Here is a 21,072-nt window from a genome sequence, read left to right as displayed (position 1 = left end):
ACCAAATCAGTCAGACAACAGTGCAGACATCTCCATCCGCGCTCTGAGCCAATAGCATCGAGGGAGGTTTAAAGGCGTCGAGGGCACGCGGTGGGCTCCGTCCTCACTTCCTGGTTGAAGATGGCGGATGAGAATGAGACAGCACCGATGCCGGAGAAAGAAGATGTAGAGGACCACGGACACTGCAGCGACTGTGAAAATGAAGAGCACCACTCTGACGATGGGTAAGAAGGCATGCTTATCGCCACAGCGGTGCAAAATGTGTGACTGTAACATACCGCGCTGCAAAACGTGTGCAAACTAAAAAGCCTCGGCGAAGCAGTCGGGAGAGACAGCCATCGGATGGAATTGTCCCGCCCACTTGCTTTTACCCTATTGGCTAGAAACGGCGTCTGCTTGCCGGTTCTTTGATGTGATTGGCTTAGAGTGCGTTCTGTTCCTAATGTGGGCGGGCCCTCTTTGGCTTCGCTTTCCTTCAACCCTGCGTTTGCTAGCAAGGCGTTGTAGCGGGGTAGAAAACCAAAGTGCGCTTGAAAGCTAAGCTAATAGTAAAACACAACATTTATTTCCACTTTGATAACTTGCAGAAAAGGCACAATCTTTCTTTTACTAAGTTGACAGTTTGACATATCATCCGCACGCCGCTGCTGGCTGTCTGTAACTGATACAATTTATGGCAACCCCAGTTGACATTTTAGCGAGTTAGCTCGCAAGCTAACATAGCTGTCAAACCCCTATTGTCTGTGAGTGGATCTGGCTTCAGACACAGAAGTCGAATCAAAAGCGAAAGAAATAAAATCTGCATGTCGTGACACATGCAGTTTGTTAATATCTGATAGGGTTTCCCTTGTTAAACTGGCTTTTCGAGTCAGCGAGGCTTTCAGTCCACCCCCCACCTTTAATCACAGACATATGAATTATCCTAAAGCAGCCATAGCCCCGAGTTACCGAAAACGGGCTTTGATGAGTATAACAATTTGTTTGCTATCAGCTTCTGTTAATGTTTACCAAGCGGTGACAGACATGAAAGGAGCCCAAGCTTGCACATATCGAGGCGTGTCCTGCTCACAGCAAGTGCGTTTTCTTCTCATTGGAGTAAATGGAGAGATGAGGTGCTGCCTTTCTGGTCTGTGACCCTTTTTAAAAGAAACCAGTGTCTACTTGCGCCCCCTCATCACCAAGTTAGTGCGGTCATCAGCTGTCAGCTTAGATTGTCTCATTTTTAGAGATCTGGCGTATCCAGTGTGTCACAAGAAAAGGATAAATTCTAGAAAAGTCAGATTAGATAAACCTAATTTTATATATTTTTCCTTGTTTTTCCTTTAATCATCTAGTTACTCCTCAGATTTACTTTGAGACGCAGGTTGGGAAGCTCTTTCGTAAGGGGAAAGTGATGACCCCGTTTATTAAATGAAGTGAACTAAATGTGAGAGCTTCACTGGTGCTCTTTTTGAGCAACACATGCAATTCCCCCCCTGCACACACACACACACACACACTCAAACAAAGAATAGTTCTGGCTGTTAACTGGACGACTCTGGTGAAGTGGAAGCCTGTGGAACAAACTATTGAATGTTTTGTTGTCCATTGTCCCAGTCACTCACTCACTCGCTGACCCCTTGTACATACATATGTACACAAGCGTTGATACCACACACTCTTCTCTAGGGGTCATGTGATTCACCATCTGTGCTGGTGTTACAAATACAGGCCAGTACTTGGCCTCTCTCCTCTCTTGGACACTAATGAGATTATCCTCTGTAAGTATGCAGTCTCTCCCAAGCCAGGAGATGGGATAGATGGGTGGGGGTGTGTGGCTTCTCAGCTTTGAATTGATCAGAAAAGGGGGTTTCAGGAGTACCTGTGAATGGCAGTTTATACTGTATTCCTCTCTCTTGTCTCAGCACAAACGGCTGACACGGGCGATGTAAAGGGATACATACGATACATGTGTTACTAGTACTTAACTCTACCAAATTTATGTCCTGTGAGTTTTTTCTGACTTTGCGTTGTTTCTGTCTGACAAACTAAAGAGCTTGTTTCTTTACCTTTTTTCTAAAGCTACACCCTAGACCGTCAAGGTAAACAGTCGTCTGTCAGTGAGAAATCTTTCACAAATTGGATTAACTACACTAGATGAACCTTTTCCAACTTATCATGTGACTTTGTTTCACAACTGAAGTACTGAATTGTGTGAGGGAAAATGAGTGAGATTAACACTTTTTGTTTTTTGGACTTCAGTATACAGAAATCATGTATAGTTATGTTAGTAGTACACAGGTGTTCTCTTTTAACCAACCTGGCTGGTATAATTTCTTTTTCTTGGTCATCATGACACATCTTTTTGATTTAGGCTGAAAAGGCAGGTGTATGGGTAGTAGTTTGATACAAAAATATATAACACAGCCTTAACAATCCAGACTATTATGTTTTATAAGCATATCCCAGCCAAAGATTTAAAAAAAAAAAAACAACAACATTTTGACCAGAACATAGCTTTCCTCTGGAATGGTAGTCTAACTTGGATGCCTTCTATTTCTGTCTTGTGTAAGTGACAGGGGTCTGGGTGACGACACCGGCGCCAAGAAGAAGAAAAAGAAGCAGAAAAAGAAGAAGAAATCTGGTGCCACAGAAGCTGCTCAGGACCCTCTTGCCAAGGCATGAGTTAAATTATTATTTTTTATTAAGTAACGTATATGAAGTTAAACAGTAAATAAAAGTTCAGGTGTGATTTACTGAGGTTTGGAGTTATAGTTGCTATAGAGTGCAACTCAAACATAGAAAAACGACAAATAAATCATGATACAGTTGCTGATGATCATTGAAATTTTTTACTTATGTGTGGCTGTAGTGCACTGAAGAGGGTGTAAATGCACTCTCGTGGACTGCTGCATGTAGAGATTTGCATATTGTCCGCTCACAACACAGCGCTTGGTTGATTAGACACTACAGGTGTATGTCATGGTATCAAAGGCTGACACGTCTCCTTTACCCTCACAAATTATACCAGAATGTTTAGATACATTTGAGAAGACACTAGGTAGGATAAAATAATGATGACAACCCTCTTAACAGTTAAATTAAATCCTGTTTACTCTCCCAACAGGTGAATTCATTGCCAGCTGATAAGCTACAGGAGATCCAAAAGGCCATTGAACTGTTCTCTGTAGGCCAAGGCCCTGCCAAAACCATGGAGGAGGCAACTCGTAGGAGTTACCAGTTCTGGGACACACAGCCTGTGCCCAAGCTAGGTATGATATTTGACAGAGCCTTCAGTTCATGGTTGAGCTCTCTGTCATGCATCCGAGGTGTGCTTCATAACCAGAAACTGTTTTGTTTTCCTTCAGGGGAAACGGTGACATCACACGGCTCCATTGAACCTGACAAGGACCACATTCGTGAGGAGCCCTACAGCCTCCCACAGGGCTTCAGCTGGGACACCCTCGACTTGGGGAATCCTGCTGTGGTAAGAAAGTGTATAAACTCATAGTAGGGATGCACAGGAGAAATCAATATTTTCTGGTCTCTGTGGTTTTTACTCAATTTTGGTAATTTTGTCCTGTGTGATTGTTTATAAATGTTTAGATAAACTTGTGTTGTTGAACTATTAATACTGAGACCTATAAAACTTGATTTACTGGTGAAAACATAATGCAATGATTTCTTTCATTCTTTGTTAAACCAGCTCAAGGAGCTTTACACCCTTCTCAATGAGAACTATGTGGAAGATGATGACAACATGTTTCGATTTGACTACTCTCCTGAGTTCCTGCTCTGGTAATTCTTTTCATATTGGATTTTTATCTACTTTCACACCTGAGAAGGAAATGCTAAATACTATAATGGTATATTCTTGCAGCTAGTACAATGCTTTGTGGCATTTTCTTATGAGACACTTGGATTAATGTTTTTATATTAATACAGGTGATGGGAGTAGACTAATTTGTTGCATGACTGACTGACTTGTCTTTTTTTTTTCTCAGGGCCCTGCGGCCCCCTGGCTGGTTGCCTCAGTGGCATTGTGGGGTGAGGGTTAACTCTAACCAGAAGCTGGTAGGCTTCATCAGTGCCATTCCTGCCACCATCCAAATCTATGACATGTAAGTGAACACACACTTTTTCAAATTAAATCACATGCTTCATGAAATCAGACATCTCTTTTTACTGATAGTCTTATAATGTATACTTAAATTTCAATTAATTCAGTACTAGAATATAAATGCTTGTTTATTCACTGTCATTATTCTGTGTTGGTCGCAGACTTGCTCAGAAAAGTGTTTTTTTTTTCTTGTGTTTTTTAGAGAAAAGAAAATGGTTGAGATCAATTTCCTCTGCGTCCACAAGAAGCTTCGTTCCAAACGAGTCGCTCCAGTTCTGATCAGAGAGATCACCAGACGGGTCAACCTGCAGGGCATCTTTCAGGCTGTTTACACCGCTGGAGTGGTACTGCCCAAACCCGTGGGCACGTGCAGGTGGGTCTGACAGAAAACAGCCCGTTTTATACACATCCTTCTTTTCTCTTCCTTGTTTTACAATATAAGAGAATCCCAACAAACCCATTTTTTCTGCGCAGGTACTGGCATCGCTCTTTAAACCCGCGCAAACTAATCGAGGTGAAGTTCTCCCACCTGAGCAGGAACATGACTATGCAGCGCACCATGAAGTTGTACCGTCTGCCTGAGGTTGGTGAAAACAAGCAAATTTTACTCTCAATCAATGATGAATTAAATCCTTTTTGTAAATACTACATCGCTCCACCATAACTATATTTTCCTCCTCCCCGTCCTCTTTCCTCCAGGCCCCGAAGACTTCGGGTCTGCGGCCGATGACCAAGAAGGACGTGCCGGTGGTGCATCGCCTCCTCCGTGAGTACCTGAGCCAGTTCAACCTGGTGCCTGTCATGAACCAGGAAGAGGTTTCACACTGGCTGCTGCCCCGGGAGAATATTATCGACACTTACCTGGTGGAGGTAAATAAACACCACGTATCACATTGTCTTCACTTAAAATACTTCTGTTTTTAAAACCATCCTTCCAGTGTGTCGTACACCGAGAGGCTTTTTTAAAAAAAGTGTTTGTTGTTCTCTTGACAGAACGATGGCAAGGTGACTGATTTCCTGAGTTTCTACACACTGCCCTCTACCATTATGAACCACCCTGTGCACCGCAGTCTAAAAGCAGCGTACTCCTTCTACAACGTGCACACCACCACCCCCCTGCTTGACCTGATGTCTGATGCCCTCATCCTGGCCAAATCGGTGCGTTCCCTTTTGATCCATGCATCTGTGTTCTCTTTAATGCTTACCTGCAGGGAACTAATGAGGTTTTTTTCTTTTTCTTCTCATCTTTTATACAGAAAGGGTTTGACGTCTTCAATGCACTGGATCTAATGGAAAACAAGACTTTCTTGGAGAAGCTTAAGTTCGGCATCGGTGATGGGAATCTTCAGTATTATCTGTACAATTGGAAGTGTCCCAGCATGGGGTCAGAAAAGGTACATCTGGAACACATAATGGTGGTATCAAAGCTCAAAGGTTTTCCAAAAAAACTTGTCTAACACCTCCAACTTTTTCTTTCTCAGGTTGGGTTAGTGCTGCAGTGACATCCCTACATGCCATAAGCAAGTGTCACCAACAGGCCAGGAGACCGCACCATCGCACTGACCACCCGACAGATGGAGTGATGACTTCCTGCTTCAGGAAAGGAAACCCACCGCCCATTTTTACTTTTTGACCTTTTGAACTTTGACCTGCACTACCGCTGCCAGGCGGGGAGGCGGAGAGAGTCTCGGTGCTCTCCCTCCTCCCTCGATCACATGGACCTTAAGCCATTGTAGTTACCATCCCCAACAACTGTATTACATCTGAAAAGCTGTCTTGATTGTACCAAACACGCATACACACTGACAAACAGTTTGCACAGATTACTGTATACCAAACACTCGCTGTTGGCATACCAACGAAACGTACAATACGTGTAAATAATATCAGACATAACTTCAAATTATGCCGTAACACATACAGACTAGATCCTACTGTTTTATTTTATTCCTAAATGTTGGAAGTGCTTTTTGCAATTAAAATCTGTCATCCTTAAGTTTTAGAGATAAAAAAAAAAAAATTCAAAATGATCAAAAAATATTTAAAGAGGAAAAGGCTCAAAAAGATGAGGTAATAAATACCAAAAGTGGACACCAGATAAGGGCTTCTGATTTTTCTTCTCATGCTTGACCCTGTGTCTTTTTTAAATTTTTTCTCATCAAACCCTCTGTTCTACCAGTCATTAATGGTGTTGATTCAACACTGCTTTACGGAAGATGTATATGCTGGAGTTGGCATTCATGTTCTGGAGCTCTTCTCATCTGTATTAACTTTTATGACTCCTCCTCTCCAGCTTTACTGCATTAAAAGAAGAAGCCCTGTTCAGAGGAAAATGAAACACAGACTGACAATAACGGACCAGCTCTGTTTTAAGAACATAATCTGAATCATTTTGGACGAGGCTGGACTGCCGCCGCACTGAGGTTGAAGGCATTCTGGCGTGGGGGGGGGGGGGGGTTATTCGACACGTTTATCAGCAGGGATCAGATTTATTATGACACCTCTCGAGTTAACTGTGTCCCAGTTGCAATGTCCACTCTTGCGGACTCTCAGACTTTTGACTTTGGTGTTATCAATTAAGTCTGTGAGGGAATTGGAAAGTTCTTGAGTGCTTTGACCTTTTTTTTTTTTTTTTTTTTTTTTTTTTTCTTGAGACTTTCATTTATCTGCAATTACGCAGAGGGAATCACACAGGAAGTCTTAAATAGTCATTAAAAATTAAGATAAAACACAAAATACAAGTTTACATGCACATAGCAAGCACTGTGTCAGGCTCTCTGCTGTATCGATGGTTTGGTTTTGTCTCATTTGAAATATGATTACTAATAGTATGCTTCAAACATGCAGTTTTACTAACGTGTATGAAACGTGAGCTTTGCAGGTAACATTTCACAAAGTGCTGTCCTCTTCCTCATACAGTATTCAGAGCGTTACGCAAATCATGCAGGTGTCTTCGGTTTAAAGTCTGTGAAAGTTCAGGGTGGATGTTGGAGCTGGGCCTGTGAGTTGCAGTCTGGACAGCTGTGGGTGGGTGGTGATGATGACTGGGGGGTGGGGTGGGGTGGGGGGGGAGGGGATGCCCCACTTTAAAGTGTTTCTTATGTAAAATGTTGATTGTGCTTGCAAACAGATGTAAAAGAATTAATGGGTCTCATGGTGTTATGATGCAGGGAAAGAATGTGAAGATGCAGGTGATTTTTTTTTTTTTCTTTGTTTTTGTTTTTTGTTTTTTGAGCAAAAAATAAAATCTAGAAGTTGCTGTGAGGTTTTTTTTTGCATGTTTTCTGTCAATTGGAGGGGGGAGGGGGGGTTCATGTCGAAGGTTGTGTTTACACAGAATATCCTGAATCTGAACTTCAAATCAAGGCACCACTGTGCTGAACTGCAGTATAAAATTGACAGAAAAAAATCTCCACTTACCAGCTTTTTCCTGCAACTTTAAACTGCATCTAAGTGGAAAGAGTTTGTGTTTAGGAGAGCAGTGTAAAAAGCTAATAAGTGGACCTTCAGTTAAGTTGTTTTTTTGGGTTTTTTTTGTGAAACTAATGTCCAAAGTCAGGATGAATTTTCATGCTAAACTGCTGAAACTGTTTTCTAATGGCATGTGTAAAGTGATACCTTGTGCTTTTGGTTCAGCTGACACTGCTTGCAGTTTTTGTTAATATACGGTGAAGCACAAATCATCAGAGGTGTTTGAAAGGCAGATAACATGGAGGATTCTTAATCAGATGCATCAAATTCCAACAAACTAGATCAGATGCATAGTTTAAAGATGCAAATACACAACAAACAAGTGCTGTTTGTTGGTTTTGTATACTTCTACTACTACCTTTTAGTAGTAATTTTGTTTTTTAAATTGATCTATTTTTAAAAAAATCTAAAATCCATCGATAGATAAATACTTTTTTGATCCCAAAGAGAAATTAAAATGCCACCACAGCCACCCAACATGAATCAAAAATACGAAAATAATGAGGTAAAAAGGTAAAAGAAACAAATGCAATTAAAAGCTAAAAATTTATCTATACAGCACTTTTCCAAACAAGGTTACAAGGTGCTTCACATCTGTTATCAAGATTAAAACAGTTCAGGACTTGATTAAATAAAATCAGGCAATTAAAAGTATAGAAAAATGGATCAGAAATACATATTAAAAAGAATAATATTAAAAAGAGTGAAATAAACAAATAAAGAAAACGTTAGACATGTAAGATTTGTAAAAATGTAAATGGCATTGTTTAAGAAAAATAAGGAACACAAGGCTTTGATTTTAAAAGAGGCTTTTAGAGTTGATTAAAAGATTATTCTGAAGGCCTCAGATATTAATAATCTTAATAATCGTCAGTAATCGTCGTAATGTTAGATTTATAGTTGTTATGTAATTGTTTACTCTTTACAATGGACAGTGAGGTCAAACAGACCTTTTGTTTTCTGTTATGAAACACAGCAGGGGCGTGATTTTCGTCTCTTTTCTTTTTTTTTTTCCAAGAAGATGCGTCGCTCTCACACTGAACTTGACGCTGATTGGTCGAAATCTCTTGACGCGTCCTAAAGAAAGTCTCTAATTGGCTGATATCATTAACTGTCAGTTATGCTGGGCGGTATTTTATAGGGGCCCTAACGCGGAAGTGAAAGCACACTGAACGGAGCAGTTGACATTAGGTCGATACACACAGTAACCATGTGGATCAGTGTGGCGATTATTTGTGTGGCTTTGGTCATATTTATATTGAAATATGTCTTCGGCAGCTCCGGGCCCAATCCGTTTGAGACGGACACCCGTGAACCGCTGAAAAAAATGGTTCACGACATGAAAGAGAAGAAAAAAGTGCTGAAACAAGGTGAGTGAAAGTGAAATGACCGAGGTCGTAATTTATGTTTAATTTCATTTCTTAAGTCGCAAAAGCTGAATTTAAAGTCATGCAAATTATATCGTGTGCAGTTTTCTTACTTACACGTAGGTTTTCCCTTCAGTTTCAGTTTTAGATTAACTGTTAAGATAATGTGGAGAATGGAATGACTGTAGTCAAGTTTCACTGTGAGTGTGGCTGCAGAGGAATGACTGGTTCTGTGCAGAAATACTGCATAACCTTTACTGGAAATCGTTGGAGACTTTTCTATGATTTTTAACCGAACTGAAATATAAAATGTCTTGTTTGAAGCAAATCTTAAAAGTAAGAGGTTATAGCTCTAAATAAATGACTGTCTTAACAGATTTATTTTAAAGCTGAAAAAAGTGTTAGATTAATAGATTAATAAAAGTAATCAATTGACAGAAAATTAATCACCAACAATTTTTATAATTGCTTAATTGTTTACATAGTTTCATAAAGCAAAAATGTGAAGTGTTTTATGTCACTGTAAATATAAAATTGTGAGGGACATTTTTCACAATTTTCTGACATTTTATCGATTTACGCAAAACAAAAAATCAAAAACATAATTTGACAGATTGATTTTAATATGAAAATAATTGTCAGAGGCAGCCCTAAATTAGTTCATACACTTCTTCATCCAAACCTGTCATTACAACAAATAAAATTAAAACTATGCAGAAAATGCAATTCTTTAGTAAAGTTAACTAAAAATGCAAAAAAGGATTCTTATTGATTCTTTTGACTAATTTTTCTTAAATATCAAAGGTGACAAAAGCTTATCAGAAGCTCCCAGAGCTCACACTTATGTCGTCTAATTTGTGGATGACCAACAGTCTAAAAACCCAAATTTATTCAATTAACAGTCACATTTAAAAGGAGAAAAGCAGCAAATTTTCACATTTGAGTAGCTAGAACCAACTGGAATCAACTGAAAGATTTATTGCTGTTGTGTCAAACATGCAATATGTTTTGTTGTCTCTTCCTCAGGTTTTCTGGAAAGTAAAGTACCTGAAAACCTGGATGCCATCATCATCGGCAGTGGGATTGGTGGGCTTGGACTTGCGGTGCTTCTGGCCAAAGTTGGAAAGAAAGTCCTGGTTCTGGAGCAGCACGATCGGGCCGGAGGATGCTGCCACACCTTCACTGAGAAGGGCTTTGAGTTTGATGTTGGTGAGAAGAGTCTCTTTTCTGTATTTTTCAATTAATAAAATGCTATGAAGGCTTCATTTCATGACCACACTGTACCTAACACAAGAGTTTGGGCAAGTAGAAATGATGCAAATATGTCTGTATGAGATGGGAATATTTCCACATCAAAGCAAAAAAAACAGTCTTTGTCTAACATAAAACCCTGTTGCATCCTTCTTGATGTTTTGTCTCCTTTCCTCCCTCAGGAATCCACTACATCGGTGACCTGTTGGAGCACAAGCCGTTCCGCTGCATGCTGGACCAGATGACCAATGGACAGCTGCAGTGGGAGCCTCTGGAAAATCCGTTTGACCAGGTTGTACTGGGACCGCCAGAAAACCGCCGCCAGTACCCCATCTACAGCGGCAGGAACCGTTTCCCCGATGAGCTGAAGAAGTGCTTCCCTGGAGAGGAGAAGGCCATTGATGAGTACATGAGGCTGGTCAAGGTAAGATCATTTCTCACTACAGACTATGATCCAGTGCTTTAAAAAGTGTCAGGTCAAAATATGATCTGTAGCTTCAATACATAGACTTGTATTAGCATTTAAAAAACCTATATTGTATCTCACAAGTTACTGGAAGAAGTTAAGGGTAAGTGATTATCTGGCCACTTTATTTTCTTCTGTTGACCTTTACCTTCATTTTAATCTGCAAATGCCTTTTCTCCCAATGTACTGTTGGTTCAGAGCTGCACTTTAGCACAAGCGTGGCTTCATTAAGCATATTTCTGTTGTTGCTGTCACTGGTATTTCTCAAAGGCTCAAGGGTTATTAAGTCAAAGGTTAGAGTAACTGGCGAAGCCTCTTTAAAAGTTTAGATATTGCATCATTTTACCCAGACTGAGTTGTGATATATTTTTGCTTTGGCACACAGATGACAGAATTTCATTTTCTTTATCTTTTTGGAGTCAATTTAGTGCAACTGAAACCATACTTCATTATTATGGAATCATTACACACAAGTCTTTGATTACACAGTTTGTGTGTCTTGCATGTTTTGTCTTCAGAAAGCCGGACGAGGCATTTGGCTCCTCGCTGTGCTGAAGCTCTGCCCCGTCCCCTTGGCTAAGTTCCTGGTCTACACCGGCTTAGTCAAACATCTGTCATTCTTCTTCAAAATCGCCCCACGCAGCCTGACAGAAGTGGTCAATGAACTGACAGAGAACAAGGACCTCAGGGCTGTCTTCACCTACATCTTTGGCACCTACGGTAGGTCATATCAGGCTGCAGTTCTGTTGGTGTAATCAGGCTCGCCGTTATCTCTTGACTAAGCTGCTCATAGTTTCCCTCTCTGATCTGCAGGTAACATGCCGAAAGACTCCAGTTTTGCCATGCACAGTTTGCTGGTCACTCACTACCTGAATGGGGCCTGGTACCCTAAAGGCGGAGCCAGTGAAATTGCCTACCACATGATCCCCATTATCGAGAAGGCGGGGGGTGCTGTTCTAGTTCGTGCTCCGGTCAACCGTATCTTGTTCAATGACGCCAAGGAAGCTTATGGTGAGTGTGATTTCCTCTAATACACAGTCACACCACGCAGCACTGGCAGACATGACGATTCACTGCTTTTGTTTGTTTTTTATGGTTTCAGGTGTGAGTGTTATGAAAGGTCAAGAGGAAATACACATCCGAGCCCCTATGGTCATCTCTAACGCTGGCATCTTCAACACCTACCAGAAGCTGCTGCCCACAGAGCTCCAGGCCATGCCAGGTTAGGAAGGAATTATTGGTGCAACTAATGACTACTTATCAATTAAATGCTAAGTCTATAATATTAAAATATAGTAGAAAAGTTCCCATCACAATTTCCAAAAAGCCAAAGTGGCCGCTTTATATGGCTTTTGTTGTCTTACACTATACATGCCTATACTTACACTATGAAGTTAGTTTTCATGTAGCTTTTTATCAGTGAGCTGTTAGTAAAGTTGTACCGTATGATGTGACTCTCTCGCCTCGCAGCTATCCAGAAGCAGCTGAGCTTGATGAAGAACGGTGAAGGTGGCCTGAGTATCTTCCTGGGCCTGGATGGAACAAAGGAGGAACTGGGCCTGAAAGCAGACAACTACTGGATCTTTACCGAGAACAATTTTGATGAGCTGTATGTTGTCTTGTATCTGTTGACTGATAAAGTTACATAAAAATGGCTGTTTAGCTTATAAGGTCAGTTTTTATCTGTTTTTGTGCCAACATTCAGGGTTAGGGTTACTATTTTGCTCATGAAAGCTGAGATTTTGGTTAATCTGCATGCTATAGAAATGTAGTCCTTTTGGTTCAAGTAGTTTAACTAAAGACCGTATTCCATCTGTTTCAGCTGTTTTGTATGTCTGAAAATTCACCAAAATTACCTGTGTTTCTTTTGTAGAGTGGAAAATTATATAAATGGAAAGAGGGAAGAGTCTGCTAAAAGTGTGCCTCTCCTGTTCGTCGCTTCTCCATCAGCTAAGGATTCAACCTGGCAGGAAAGATCACCAGGTACTCACACATCAGATGCAGCACAACAGTATCTCCTCCCTTTGTTCTTATGGTGAAACTCATTTCATGCATGAGTTTCGTTGTAAATTGCCGTATAGAAAGTCAACGCTACTGACTCCAGACCAAAGTGTCCTGTTTTTTTGTGGGTTTTTGTCGTTCAGCTCCAATGGTCTCCTTATTTTTTTTTTCCTAACTGTAGGCAAGTCCACCTTGAGTCTGGTCAGTTTTGCCAAGTACGAGTGGTTCGAGGATTGGAAGGATGGCAAAGTGACAAACAGAGGGCCTGACTACAAAGAGCTGAAACAGATTTTCATTGACTCTATTGTGGATGTGGTCATGGATGTTTTCCCCAAGATCACCAGAGACAAGGTGAAGTTTCTTAATCTGCTGTCTAACATGGCCAATAAACGTGGTCAGTAACTCCCTGGCCATATTTTAGAAACTCGATAGTTCTAACTTTTCAGGTGTCTCTGTTTGTGTAGATTGAGTACATCGACGCTGGAACCCCCATCACAAACACGCACTACATCGGAGCCCCCAAAGGTGAGATCTACGGAGCGGATCACGGCGTCGCCCGGTTCAGCCCTGAACTCAACGCTACAGTGAGACCTCAGACTCCGTTGAAGAACCTCTACCTGACAGGTCAGTCCATCTTGAGATTGCCTAAATTTCCAGACCAGACTTTAAAGTATCCCCTGCATTCAGTACATTTTGTTTTTTGTTTTTTTCGTGTTGCAGGTCAGGATGTGTTTGTATGTGGCTTCGCTGGCGCCCTGGCCGGAGCCCTCACCTGCGGCTCGGTCATTCTCAACCGCAACCTCCATCTGGATGCCATCGCCTTGGCGAAGAAAATGAGATTTGTTAACAGCAAATTGAAAGGGGAGTAGATGCATGCATACAGTAATATGCAATAATATTTAAAACACTGTGTTAGGAGGCTTTAAGTGGCTCAGCACAAAGAGCGCCTCGTGGTGGTTTAATGCACACATCTCATCTAAAAAAATTTAAAAATGCCAAAGTGGAAAGATTAATTTTACACACCAACACTGTCTCTATTTTGAAATATGCATACCTACACTAATTCATGTTTGCCTACTTGAGGTTTGGTGAAATAGGGGTAACATAAGATGTGGGATGTTACATGTCTGAGTAATGAGGCTGCTGAGGTTTAAGTAGTCAACCTGTACTTATCCAAACTAACATGACCTCAACTGTTGATGTAAATGCTTTTGTAAAAATTCACATTCACCATGTGTGCCATTTTATCCCAAACATCTAAGTCTGTGCCTAATTATGCTATGGGTTTGGTTTACTGATAATGTAGTAACAGGTTTTAAAGGCTGCTTCCTTTTTATATTAAAACATACGAACAAAAAATTGGTTGCTGTTTGGTCTCTGGTTTACCATGTTGGTTTTACCACAATATTTGCTCATTATCTACCTGCATCAGTTGACATCTACCTTGCCTATTCTCTTTAGAGCTGTACAATCAATGGAAATATAATCGAAATCACAATATGTGTCCACAAATCATATTCTCCAGAAGTAAGGGAACATACTTGTTTGGTGCAGGCCCCAGCAAAAATCACATCATCATCATTTTTATATATTTTTCATTGAAAATGAAATGCAAAAATGACCATTCCCAGTAAAACTGTGACCCATATCGCAACATCTGTCAAAATAATCGCAATATGTTTGGTCTTTTTGCAAATTGCTCAGCCCTAATTCTCTTCAACCACCTAAATGTCTGAAACACTTCTGCAACTCAAGTGAGATAAAGCATGTTGTCAGGATAGTAACAACCACCAATATAAACAATCATCTATTTGTTTATCCTTTAAATCTCAATATTATTAAATAGAATCACTTTGCTAGTAATAACTATCATGTAAACGCAAATTGAACTTACCAGTCGTAAACATTTACTTTTTGGTTCAGGTAAATGCTGGGAAACCACATACTTTCTTATTATTTGTTTATTTGTTTATTTATATCGGTTATGTGCACTGACCTCATTGCACCTGAACGCAGCATGTGTTTGACAGTGACACTGACAGCAGCGGGAACACGTGTACAAGGAGTGGGCTTACCAAAAATGTACATTTGGAGCTTTCTGATTAGTTGGCGAATAAAAGGGGTGTGATTTTCTCATAATTTTCTTGATGCTACAGTTAATGCTGCGACATTTCCACGCAGCCAACGGCATGGAGGCAAAAATGCGGTAAGCAGTCTGAGGTAAAGTAAAAAAAAAACACCACAAACTGTAGCAAGATGTAAGATAAACACTTATTAATTGCATCAAAACAATCTTATTACAGGTGGTTTGTGGCTTTACTCTGTAACAGGTGATAATTACCGGCTAGCTAACCTGAAAACCCAACTTATTTAGGGGAAACCTTGTTAGCTAGCTCCCTCTCTGACCTAAAGTGATGGCGGCTGGTAAATACCACTTATCTAATTGATGTCACCCTAAAAGTGGACATTTCTCTGAGAAGCTCAGGTTAATTTATCCTGAATTTTGGAGGACCATGGATGACAGCACTAAACCTCTGTGCTACGAGCTCCTGGCAGAAGTAGGGGAAGGCTCCTATGGTAAGGTGTATAAAGCCAGAGAGGTCGGGGAGAAACAGCGTCTCCTGGCGGTGAAGAAATTCAACATCCGCGGAGACACGTCAGAGACCGGGATCCCTGCCTTCATGATCCGCGAGGTGGCGCTGCTGCGTAAGATGAAGTACTTCAACCATCCCAACATTATCAAGTTAGTTTGTGTCTTATATGTTCTACATATACATCAAAATTTAACAGAGATGCGTTGAAAAAATACCTGGTGAAACACAGTCAGCTGTTTTACCCACATACACACATACTGAGATCTAGAGCTGCAACAATTAGTCAATTAATCAATTAGTTCCCAACTATTAAATTGATCTCCATCTATTTTCATGATCCTTATATCATTTTGAGTCATTTTTTTAGGGCAAAAAAGTAGCTTCAGCTTATCAAATTTGAATATTTTCTGGTTTCTTTAGTCTTCTAGGATAGTAAACTTGAATATCTCTGGTTTGTGGACTGTTGGTCAGGACAAAACAAGACATTTAAGGATGTCAGCTTTGGGAAATAGTGAGCCACATTTTTCACCATTTTCTGACATGTTATGGATCAAACAACTAATCGATTAATTGAAAAAAATAATCATTAGTTGCAGCCCTACTGGGAACATTGTGAGGTAAACCATGTTTGTAATACGGTGTGTTGTTTTTGGTTATACCCTTATTTGTTGCTGTTAAGTCAATTTTTATTTATGCAGCCCAATATCACAAATTGCAGATTTACCCTCAGGGGGCTTTAAAATCTGCACAGCAATAAAACATCCTCAGAAAAACGCCCCCTAAAAAACCTTTGACAGGGAAAAAAACGGAAGAAACCTGTGGAAGAGCAACAGAGGAAGGGATCCCTCCTCCAGGACAGACAGACATGCAATAGATTATGCGTGCACAGAATAGACCAACATAGCAAAATTACAGTATGGAAAAACAGGAGGACAAATTATAGATACATTGATATGAAGAATACAATCATGAGGAAAGTCCAGGTGACACCAGACAGATAAATGATGTAGAGCTGCAACGAAAATGTAAGCAAAGATCCCAAATATTAGCTGGTCCCAGCTTCTTAAATGTGATGATTTAATGCTTTTCTTTGTCATGCATGATAGTAATCTGAATATTTTTGGACTCTGGACTGTTGATCAGGCAAAACAAGAAATTTGAAGACATCACAGTGAGCTCTACATAACTATAACAGTCAATTTTTTTTTTTTTTTTACAGTTTTCTGACATTTTAGACAAAATGATTAATCAATAATGAAAAAAGTGGTTAGTTACAGCCCCAAAATGTTGCATCAGCTTATGTCATCTTAGAAAAGACATATTGTCCTATTGGCAGCAGATACTACAGTCAAAAAATATGACTTTATATTGGAAACCCAGTGGGTTAACACTTTTCTGTATCTCTTCATCAGTTTGGAGCGATCTGTGGCAAGGATGCATGGTGCAAAAACCATGAGACCATTCTACCTTGGCAGTTTTATTGTTATAATTGTATAATTATCTCTTATTATACTGTATATAATTATTATTATATAATTATTCTCTGCAGATTTCAGTGAGATCCTAGTTGGGTTTTTGATTTGTGGGGGCGGGGGTGGTGGATGGGTGTCGTTATGGGGGCAGTTATTTCTCTACTTCTCTATTTCTGTATATTTTCTGTCCTTTTTTGATTTTAGGAATTATTGCATAAGTAAAACAGTCACAAAAATAACAAGGTTGTACATATTTGTTTGTTAGCGCGTGTGTTTTCTTATCCCATGCTGATTGAACTATCCAGGCTGTTGGATGCATCTGCCGTACCAGTGGGCCAGAGTTTAGACCTCACTCTGGTGTTGGAATACATTGACCAGGATCTGTCTACCTACCTCTCTAAGGTTCCTGCTTCTGGACTGAACCAGGACTGTATTAAGGTATGGACTCCTAATTTATCGTAGCATAACATCATGTATTGTATGTATTTGAGTCGTCACAAAGCACTGAAATAAACCCTACTACAGTTTACACCAACCATTAAATGTATACAGTCATACAAGAAATACAAGGATTTAATTTACCAGTGTTCTTTTTAAAATTTGTTTTGTGTTTCTTCTGTTTGACTTAGTAGCAAGGTGATGCAGGTTTTAAAATGGACACCTTGACACCCTGTTTGGGCTTTAAATTTTCATCTGGGATTACTGGTTAGTCAGATTGTGTTCGCTGTGGAGCATCAGTAATAATCCTCATTGATGTTTTGTTTACCTAGATTATTCTAATCTGGGTAAACGTGAACCATATATAGACCATAAATCTTAGTGAACATCCATATTTCTCTGCTCCTTACTCACCACAAAGTTAGTTTAAATATGTTTTAAATTACACTCAACAACCGTAAATCTTTAACTGTAACAAAGTTGGACTAACCGTCAGCTGCATCAACACATAACACAGAAACCAAATCTTTCATTTTTACACTTATGGAAAACAACTCCCTGACAGAAAGCAGGAAACTGTGAGTCTGCCACTGCACAAGCAGTAATTACTTCTCAGCATGATTGGCTCTTGTTCTTGGAAGGATGCAACCTACAAAGATGCTCAGCAACAAGTTGCTAGGCCAACATTAGCCTAAATATATCCATACATCTATTTTGCTATCGTAATGAACGCAAGCGACATTAACGACCTTTATATTATTTAAAAAAATCTCCTAGCACAGCTACAGTAACAAGAATAAACTGCCCGGCAACAGCTTTTATATGGATTTTTCTGATGAAAACCTGATTGTAAACATCTGGTAAATAACACTGTGGTTATGTAATGTTTAATGACTTTAGTGATGAAAATCCCCTGAACGCATTGTTGAACAAGGGACTATACACAATGTATTTTTTTTAGACACAGAGAACAACACAGACTACTTCATTTTTCAGCACCTTTTCACCTGGTCAACACATTATTCAGTTTGGAAATGCAGACACTGAAGGAAACAGTGTCTGGATTTGGACAGAATAGTAAGTGCTGCCGTGCTGCTCTCTGTCTGTGCAGGATGTGATGCTGCAGTTGCTGCGGGGATTGGACTTCTTGCACACAAACATGGTGCTGCATCGTGACCTAAAACCAGAAAACATCTTGGTCAGCAGCCACGGTGAAATCAAGATTGCAGACTTTGGTCTGGCACGCATCTACACCTTTAATATCGCTCTCACTCCGGGTGTAAGTGAGGCCACACATGCTCATGCTTCAAATTATAACACAGTTGTAAACTATTTGGTACACTATTTTCCTCTTGAGCCTCTGTGGAGCCTGTTTTTTTTTTTCCTATATTTGGCACAGTATTCTGGCTCTTCTGATGGCCTGAGGTGAAAAATGTTCTTTTGCCACTCCGTCCAACCTCTGCCTGTGTGTCTTTATTTTGTACATTTTCTCTTCATACGTCTCTTTTTGCAGGTGGTGACGCTGTGGTATCGAGCTCCGGAGGTGCTGCTGAACTCGGTTTACATGTCCTCGGTGGACATGTGGAGTGCCGGCTGCATCTTCGCTGAGCTCTTCCTTTTGAGGTAAGGATAGCTGAGTATGTGTCTGGTCCCCCTAGCTAGAGGAGATGTGTGACACTGGAGCGTGAATAATGAAAATATTCTACACAGTCGTCAAAGTCGAGATATAGCTGTCATATCACATTGGTTGTGCCCTGTTCTTGTATTCCACAGGCCACTGTTTCAGGGATACACAGAGGTACAGCAGCTGCAAAAAATCTTTGAGTGAGTATTTTTTTTCTTTCTGTGTATCTGTAATTGAGATAAATATCTGCCTGTTTACTGCAATTTGCTTAAATTATAAAATCAGACGGGGATTTTAGGTCTGGCAACTTCTGAATTCAATAGTTGCTCAACAGCCATGGAAATTGAGATATCAAATACTCTAATTTAATGCAATTTAAAGATGATTTACAAGACACATCTTTCCCCTAAACAAGTAAATATGTACATTAAAAAGAATCTTGAAACTTAAAGTCTTCATATCACTGTTTGAAAACGTCTGGCAGTTGACCAGCAGGTTACTTTACCTATTTGATGTCAGATTAGCTTTTATGTTTTGGCCTTGGTGGGTTATCAGTATTATTATAAACTTTTATTTAATCAGGTAGCTTCAGTGAGATAAAGATCTCTTTTGCAAGAGAGACCTGAGGACAGCAGGAGACATAGAACAGAGATAAGACAAACACAAACATCAGAAGCAATCACAAAAGTCACCTTTACAAAGGTCAAAAGATTAAATTAATCCAATGAGATGATCCTTTCAAGTTTAAATGTCCTTTGATATACTGAAATGGTGTTTATATAGTGGAAAGAGCTGGACGTCAGTTCTTTACTCGAGGGGTATCAAGAGTTAAACAGTCCTGGTCTGGTGAACAGCAGTTTTGAGTCTGAGAAGAGATGTGATAAACTGAAGCCGCTTTACTCACAAACATGTATAAACAAAAATGGTAGTGAACTACTTTTTCATACAGTACACATAGTTGTTGCTGCCGCTCAGCATTGCTTCATGTTCGTCAGGGTTATTGGTTTGCCCAGTGACGAGGAGTGGCCCAAAGACAGCCCCGTCTCCTACTCAGTCAACTGGGGACCTAAAGGCCCCTGCACCAAGCTGCTGCCCAACCTGGGCCCAGATGAGAACGACCTACTATCTGTGAGCAGATTTTATACCGTAGATGATTAATTGCTTTTTTTCCAAATAGATTAAATTAAATGAATCCATATCAAGAAGGATTACAGTAGCAGTACTCAGTAGTTTAACAAAACTCTCCACCAGATAATTCATAAAGTGCTACGTTTTCTTACCCGCAGCAATGTTTGGCATTCAGACCCAGCAATCGCATCTCAGCCGCAAAAGCCCTGGCTCATCCTTTCTTCATGAAGCGCTGAGGATGTCAGTCGAATGACGAGCGGAGAGGGGAGAAAAAAAAACTGGTCGGAGCATCCACAATCTGCAGTCAGCCTTACTAACAAGTCGTGTGCCATAAAGTGAATCGTACGCTTTGTTGAGAGCATTTGAAAAGCTTTTAACGTCAGTTCATCAGCATCATGAGAGACTGTGGTCAGGTTTGAGGGAATACAACTTTTATACCGATAAAAAGAACATCATACCTGACTTGTAGGACATGACTCTTATGGCACAAAGATCTTTAGCTTTAGGTGAGAGTGTATGTTTTGATAAAATGTCTAAATATGTATTTGGTTTGCAATGGAACAGTTTTATTTACTTAGTTGTATTAATTTCTAAATTTAACCTGCCTTTATAAAAACTGTATTCTTTGATTTAGATTTTCCGCTACCACAAAAATATGGTGTTGCCAATCCTATTTTGTTGTTGTTTAGTGTTACTATTGAAGATACGGATGCTGTTTGGCTGTAAACTGCTGACAACACTTATTATGAGCACCTTACAGTTGATGAGTTGGTTTATGTTGTTTAACCAGGACCTTTCTGTTCTACACTTGTATACATCTGAGGAGATGCACTGCTTTCTTTTTGTTATTTTTGTGAAGATATTTATGGTGTAATCGCTGGATTATGTTACACCTGTATTTATGTTTGTATTTACACAGATTGTGCAAGATATTTTTCTACCAATGCATGAGTTTCACTGTTCATTCAAGAAGCATTTCTATAAATAATTGTCTCTCAAATGTCTCCGCCATCAGTAACACTTTTCCTCAATGATTCATTTATGAAATATTTGTTGTTTTTGGCTCGATGACTGAAAACCAGTAAGTTTGAAGAGAGACATCTGCTGTTTACTTCTGTTTAATGTTTTCTGGTGTTGTGTTTGTGTGAACTGAGCCCTTAA

At 39.9% G+C, this 21,072-nt stretch overlaps 3 protein-coding genes across 4 annotated transcripts; all 3 read left to right on the top strand.

The window, feature by feature from the left end:
• Window positions 1-82: 82 nt before the first annotated feature.
• LOC137168687 (glycylpeptide N-tetradecanoyltransferase 1-like) lies at window positions 83-7,358 on the top strand. 2 transcript variants are annotated; one of them, XM_067571441.1, is made up of 12 exons: window positions 83-224; window positions 2,553-2,658; window positions 3,107-3,251; window positions 3,348-3,466; window positions 3,686-3,777; window positions 3,984-4,100; window positions 4,302-4,472; window positions 4,574-4,682; window positions 4,799-4,969; window positions 5,093-5,257; window positions 5,356-5,493; window positions 5,581-7,358. In XM_067571441.1, the coding sequence occupies exons 1-12, from the start codon at window positions 121-123 to the stop codon at window positions 5,599-5,601; spliced, it is 1,458 nt and encodes a 485-aa protein (XP_067427542.1). In that variant the 5' UTR covers window positions 83-120; the 3' UTR covers window positions 5,602-7,358. The 2 variants fall into 2 exon arrangements, with proteins under 2 accessions (XP_067427542.1, XP_067427543.1); XM_067571442.1 differs by having other exon boundaries at window positions 87-224; window positions 2,559-2,658.
• Window positions 7,359-8,716: 1,358 nt separating this feature from the next.
• Window positions 8,717-14,034, top strand: retsat.2 (retinol saturase, tandem duplicate 2). The gene is made up of 11 exons (XM_067571440.1): window positions 8,717-8,940; window positions 9,964-10,146; window positions 10,371-10,612; window positions 11,173-11,374; window positions 11,468-11,665; window positions 11,757-11,876; window positions 12,125-12,263; window positions 12,528-12,637; window positions 12,837-13,006; window positions 13,120-13,279; window positions 13,376-14,034. Exons 1-11 carry the CDS (start codon window positions 8,781-8,783, stop codon window positions 13,522-13,524), a joined length of 1,833 nt encoding a protein of 610 aa, XP_067427541.1. The 5' UTR covers window positions 8,717-8,780; the 3' UTR covers window positions 13,525-14,034.
• Window positions 14,035-14,718: 684 nt separating this feature from the next.
• On the top strand, window positions 14,719-20,911 carry cdk21 (cyclin-dependent kinase 21). Its single transcript, XM_067571444.1, has 8 exons — window positions 14,719-14,875; window positions 15,136-15,398; window positions 17,027-17,159; window positions 18,271-18,438; window positions 18,673-18,782; window positions 18,933-18,983; window positions 19,779-19,911; window positions 20,070-20,911. Exons 2-8 carry the CDS (start codon window positions 15,169-15,171, stop codon window positions 20,145-20,147), a joined length of 903 nt encoding a protein of 300 aa, XP_067427545.1. The 5' UTR covers window positions 14,719-14,875; window positions 15,136-15,168; the 3' UTR covers window positions 20,148-20,911.
• Window positions 20,912-21,072: the final 161 nt, after the last annotated feature.

Source organism: Thunnus thynnus, chromosome 17 (genome assembly GCF_963924715.1).
Source record: "Thunnus thynnus chromosome 17, fThuThy2.1, whole genome shotgun sequence".
Classification (NCBI taxonomy): Eukaryota; Metazoa; Chordata; class Actinopteri; order Scombriformes; family Scombridae; genus Thunnus; species Thunnus thynnus.
Note: the sequence above shows the minus strand (reverse complement) of the source record. Positions and strands in the feature narration are given on the sequence as shown.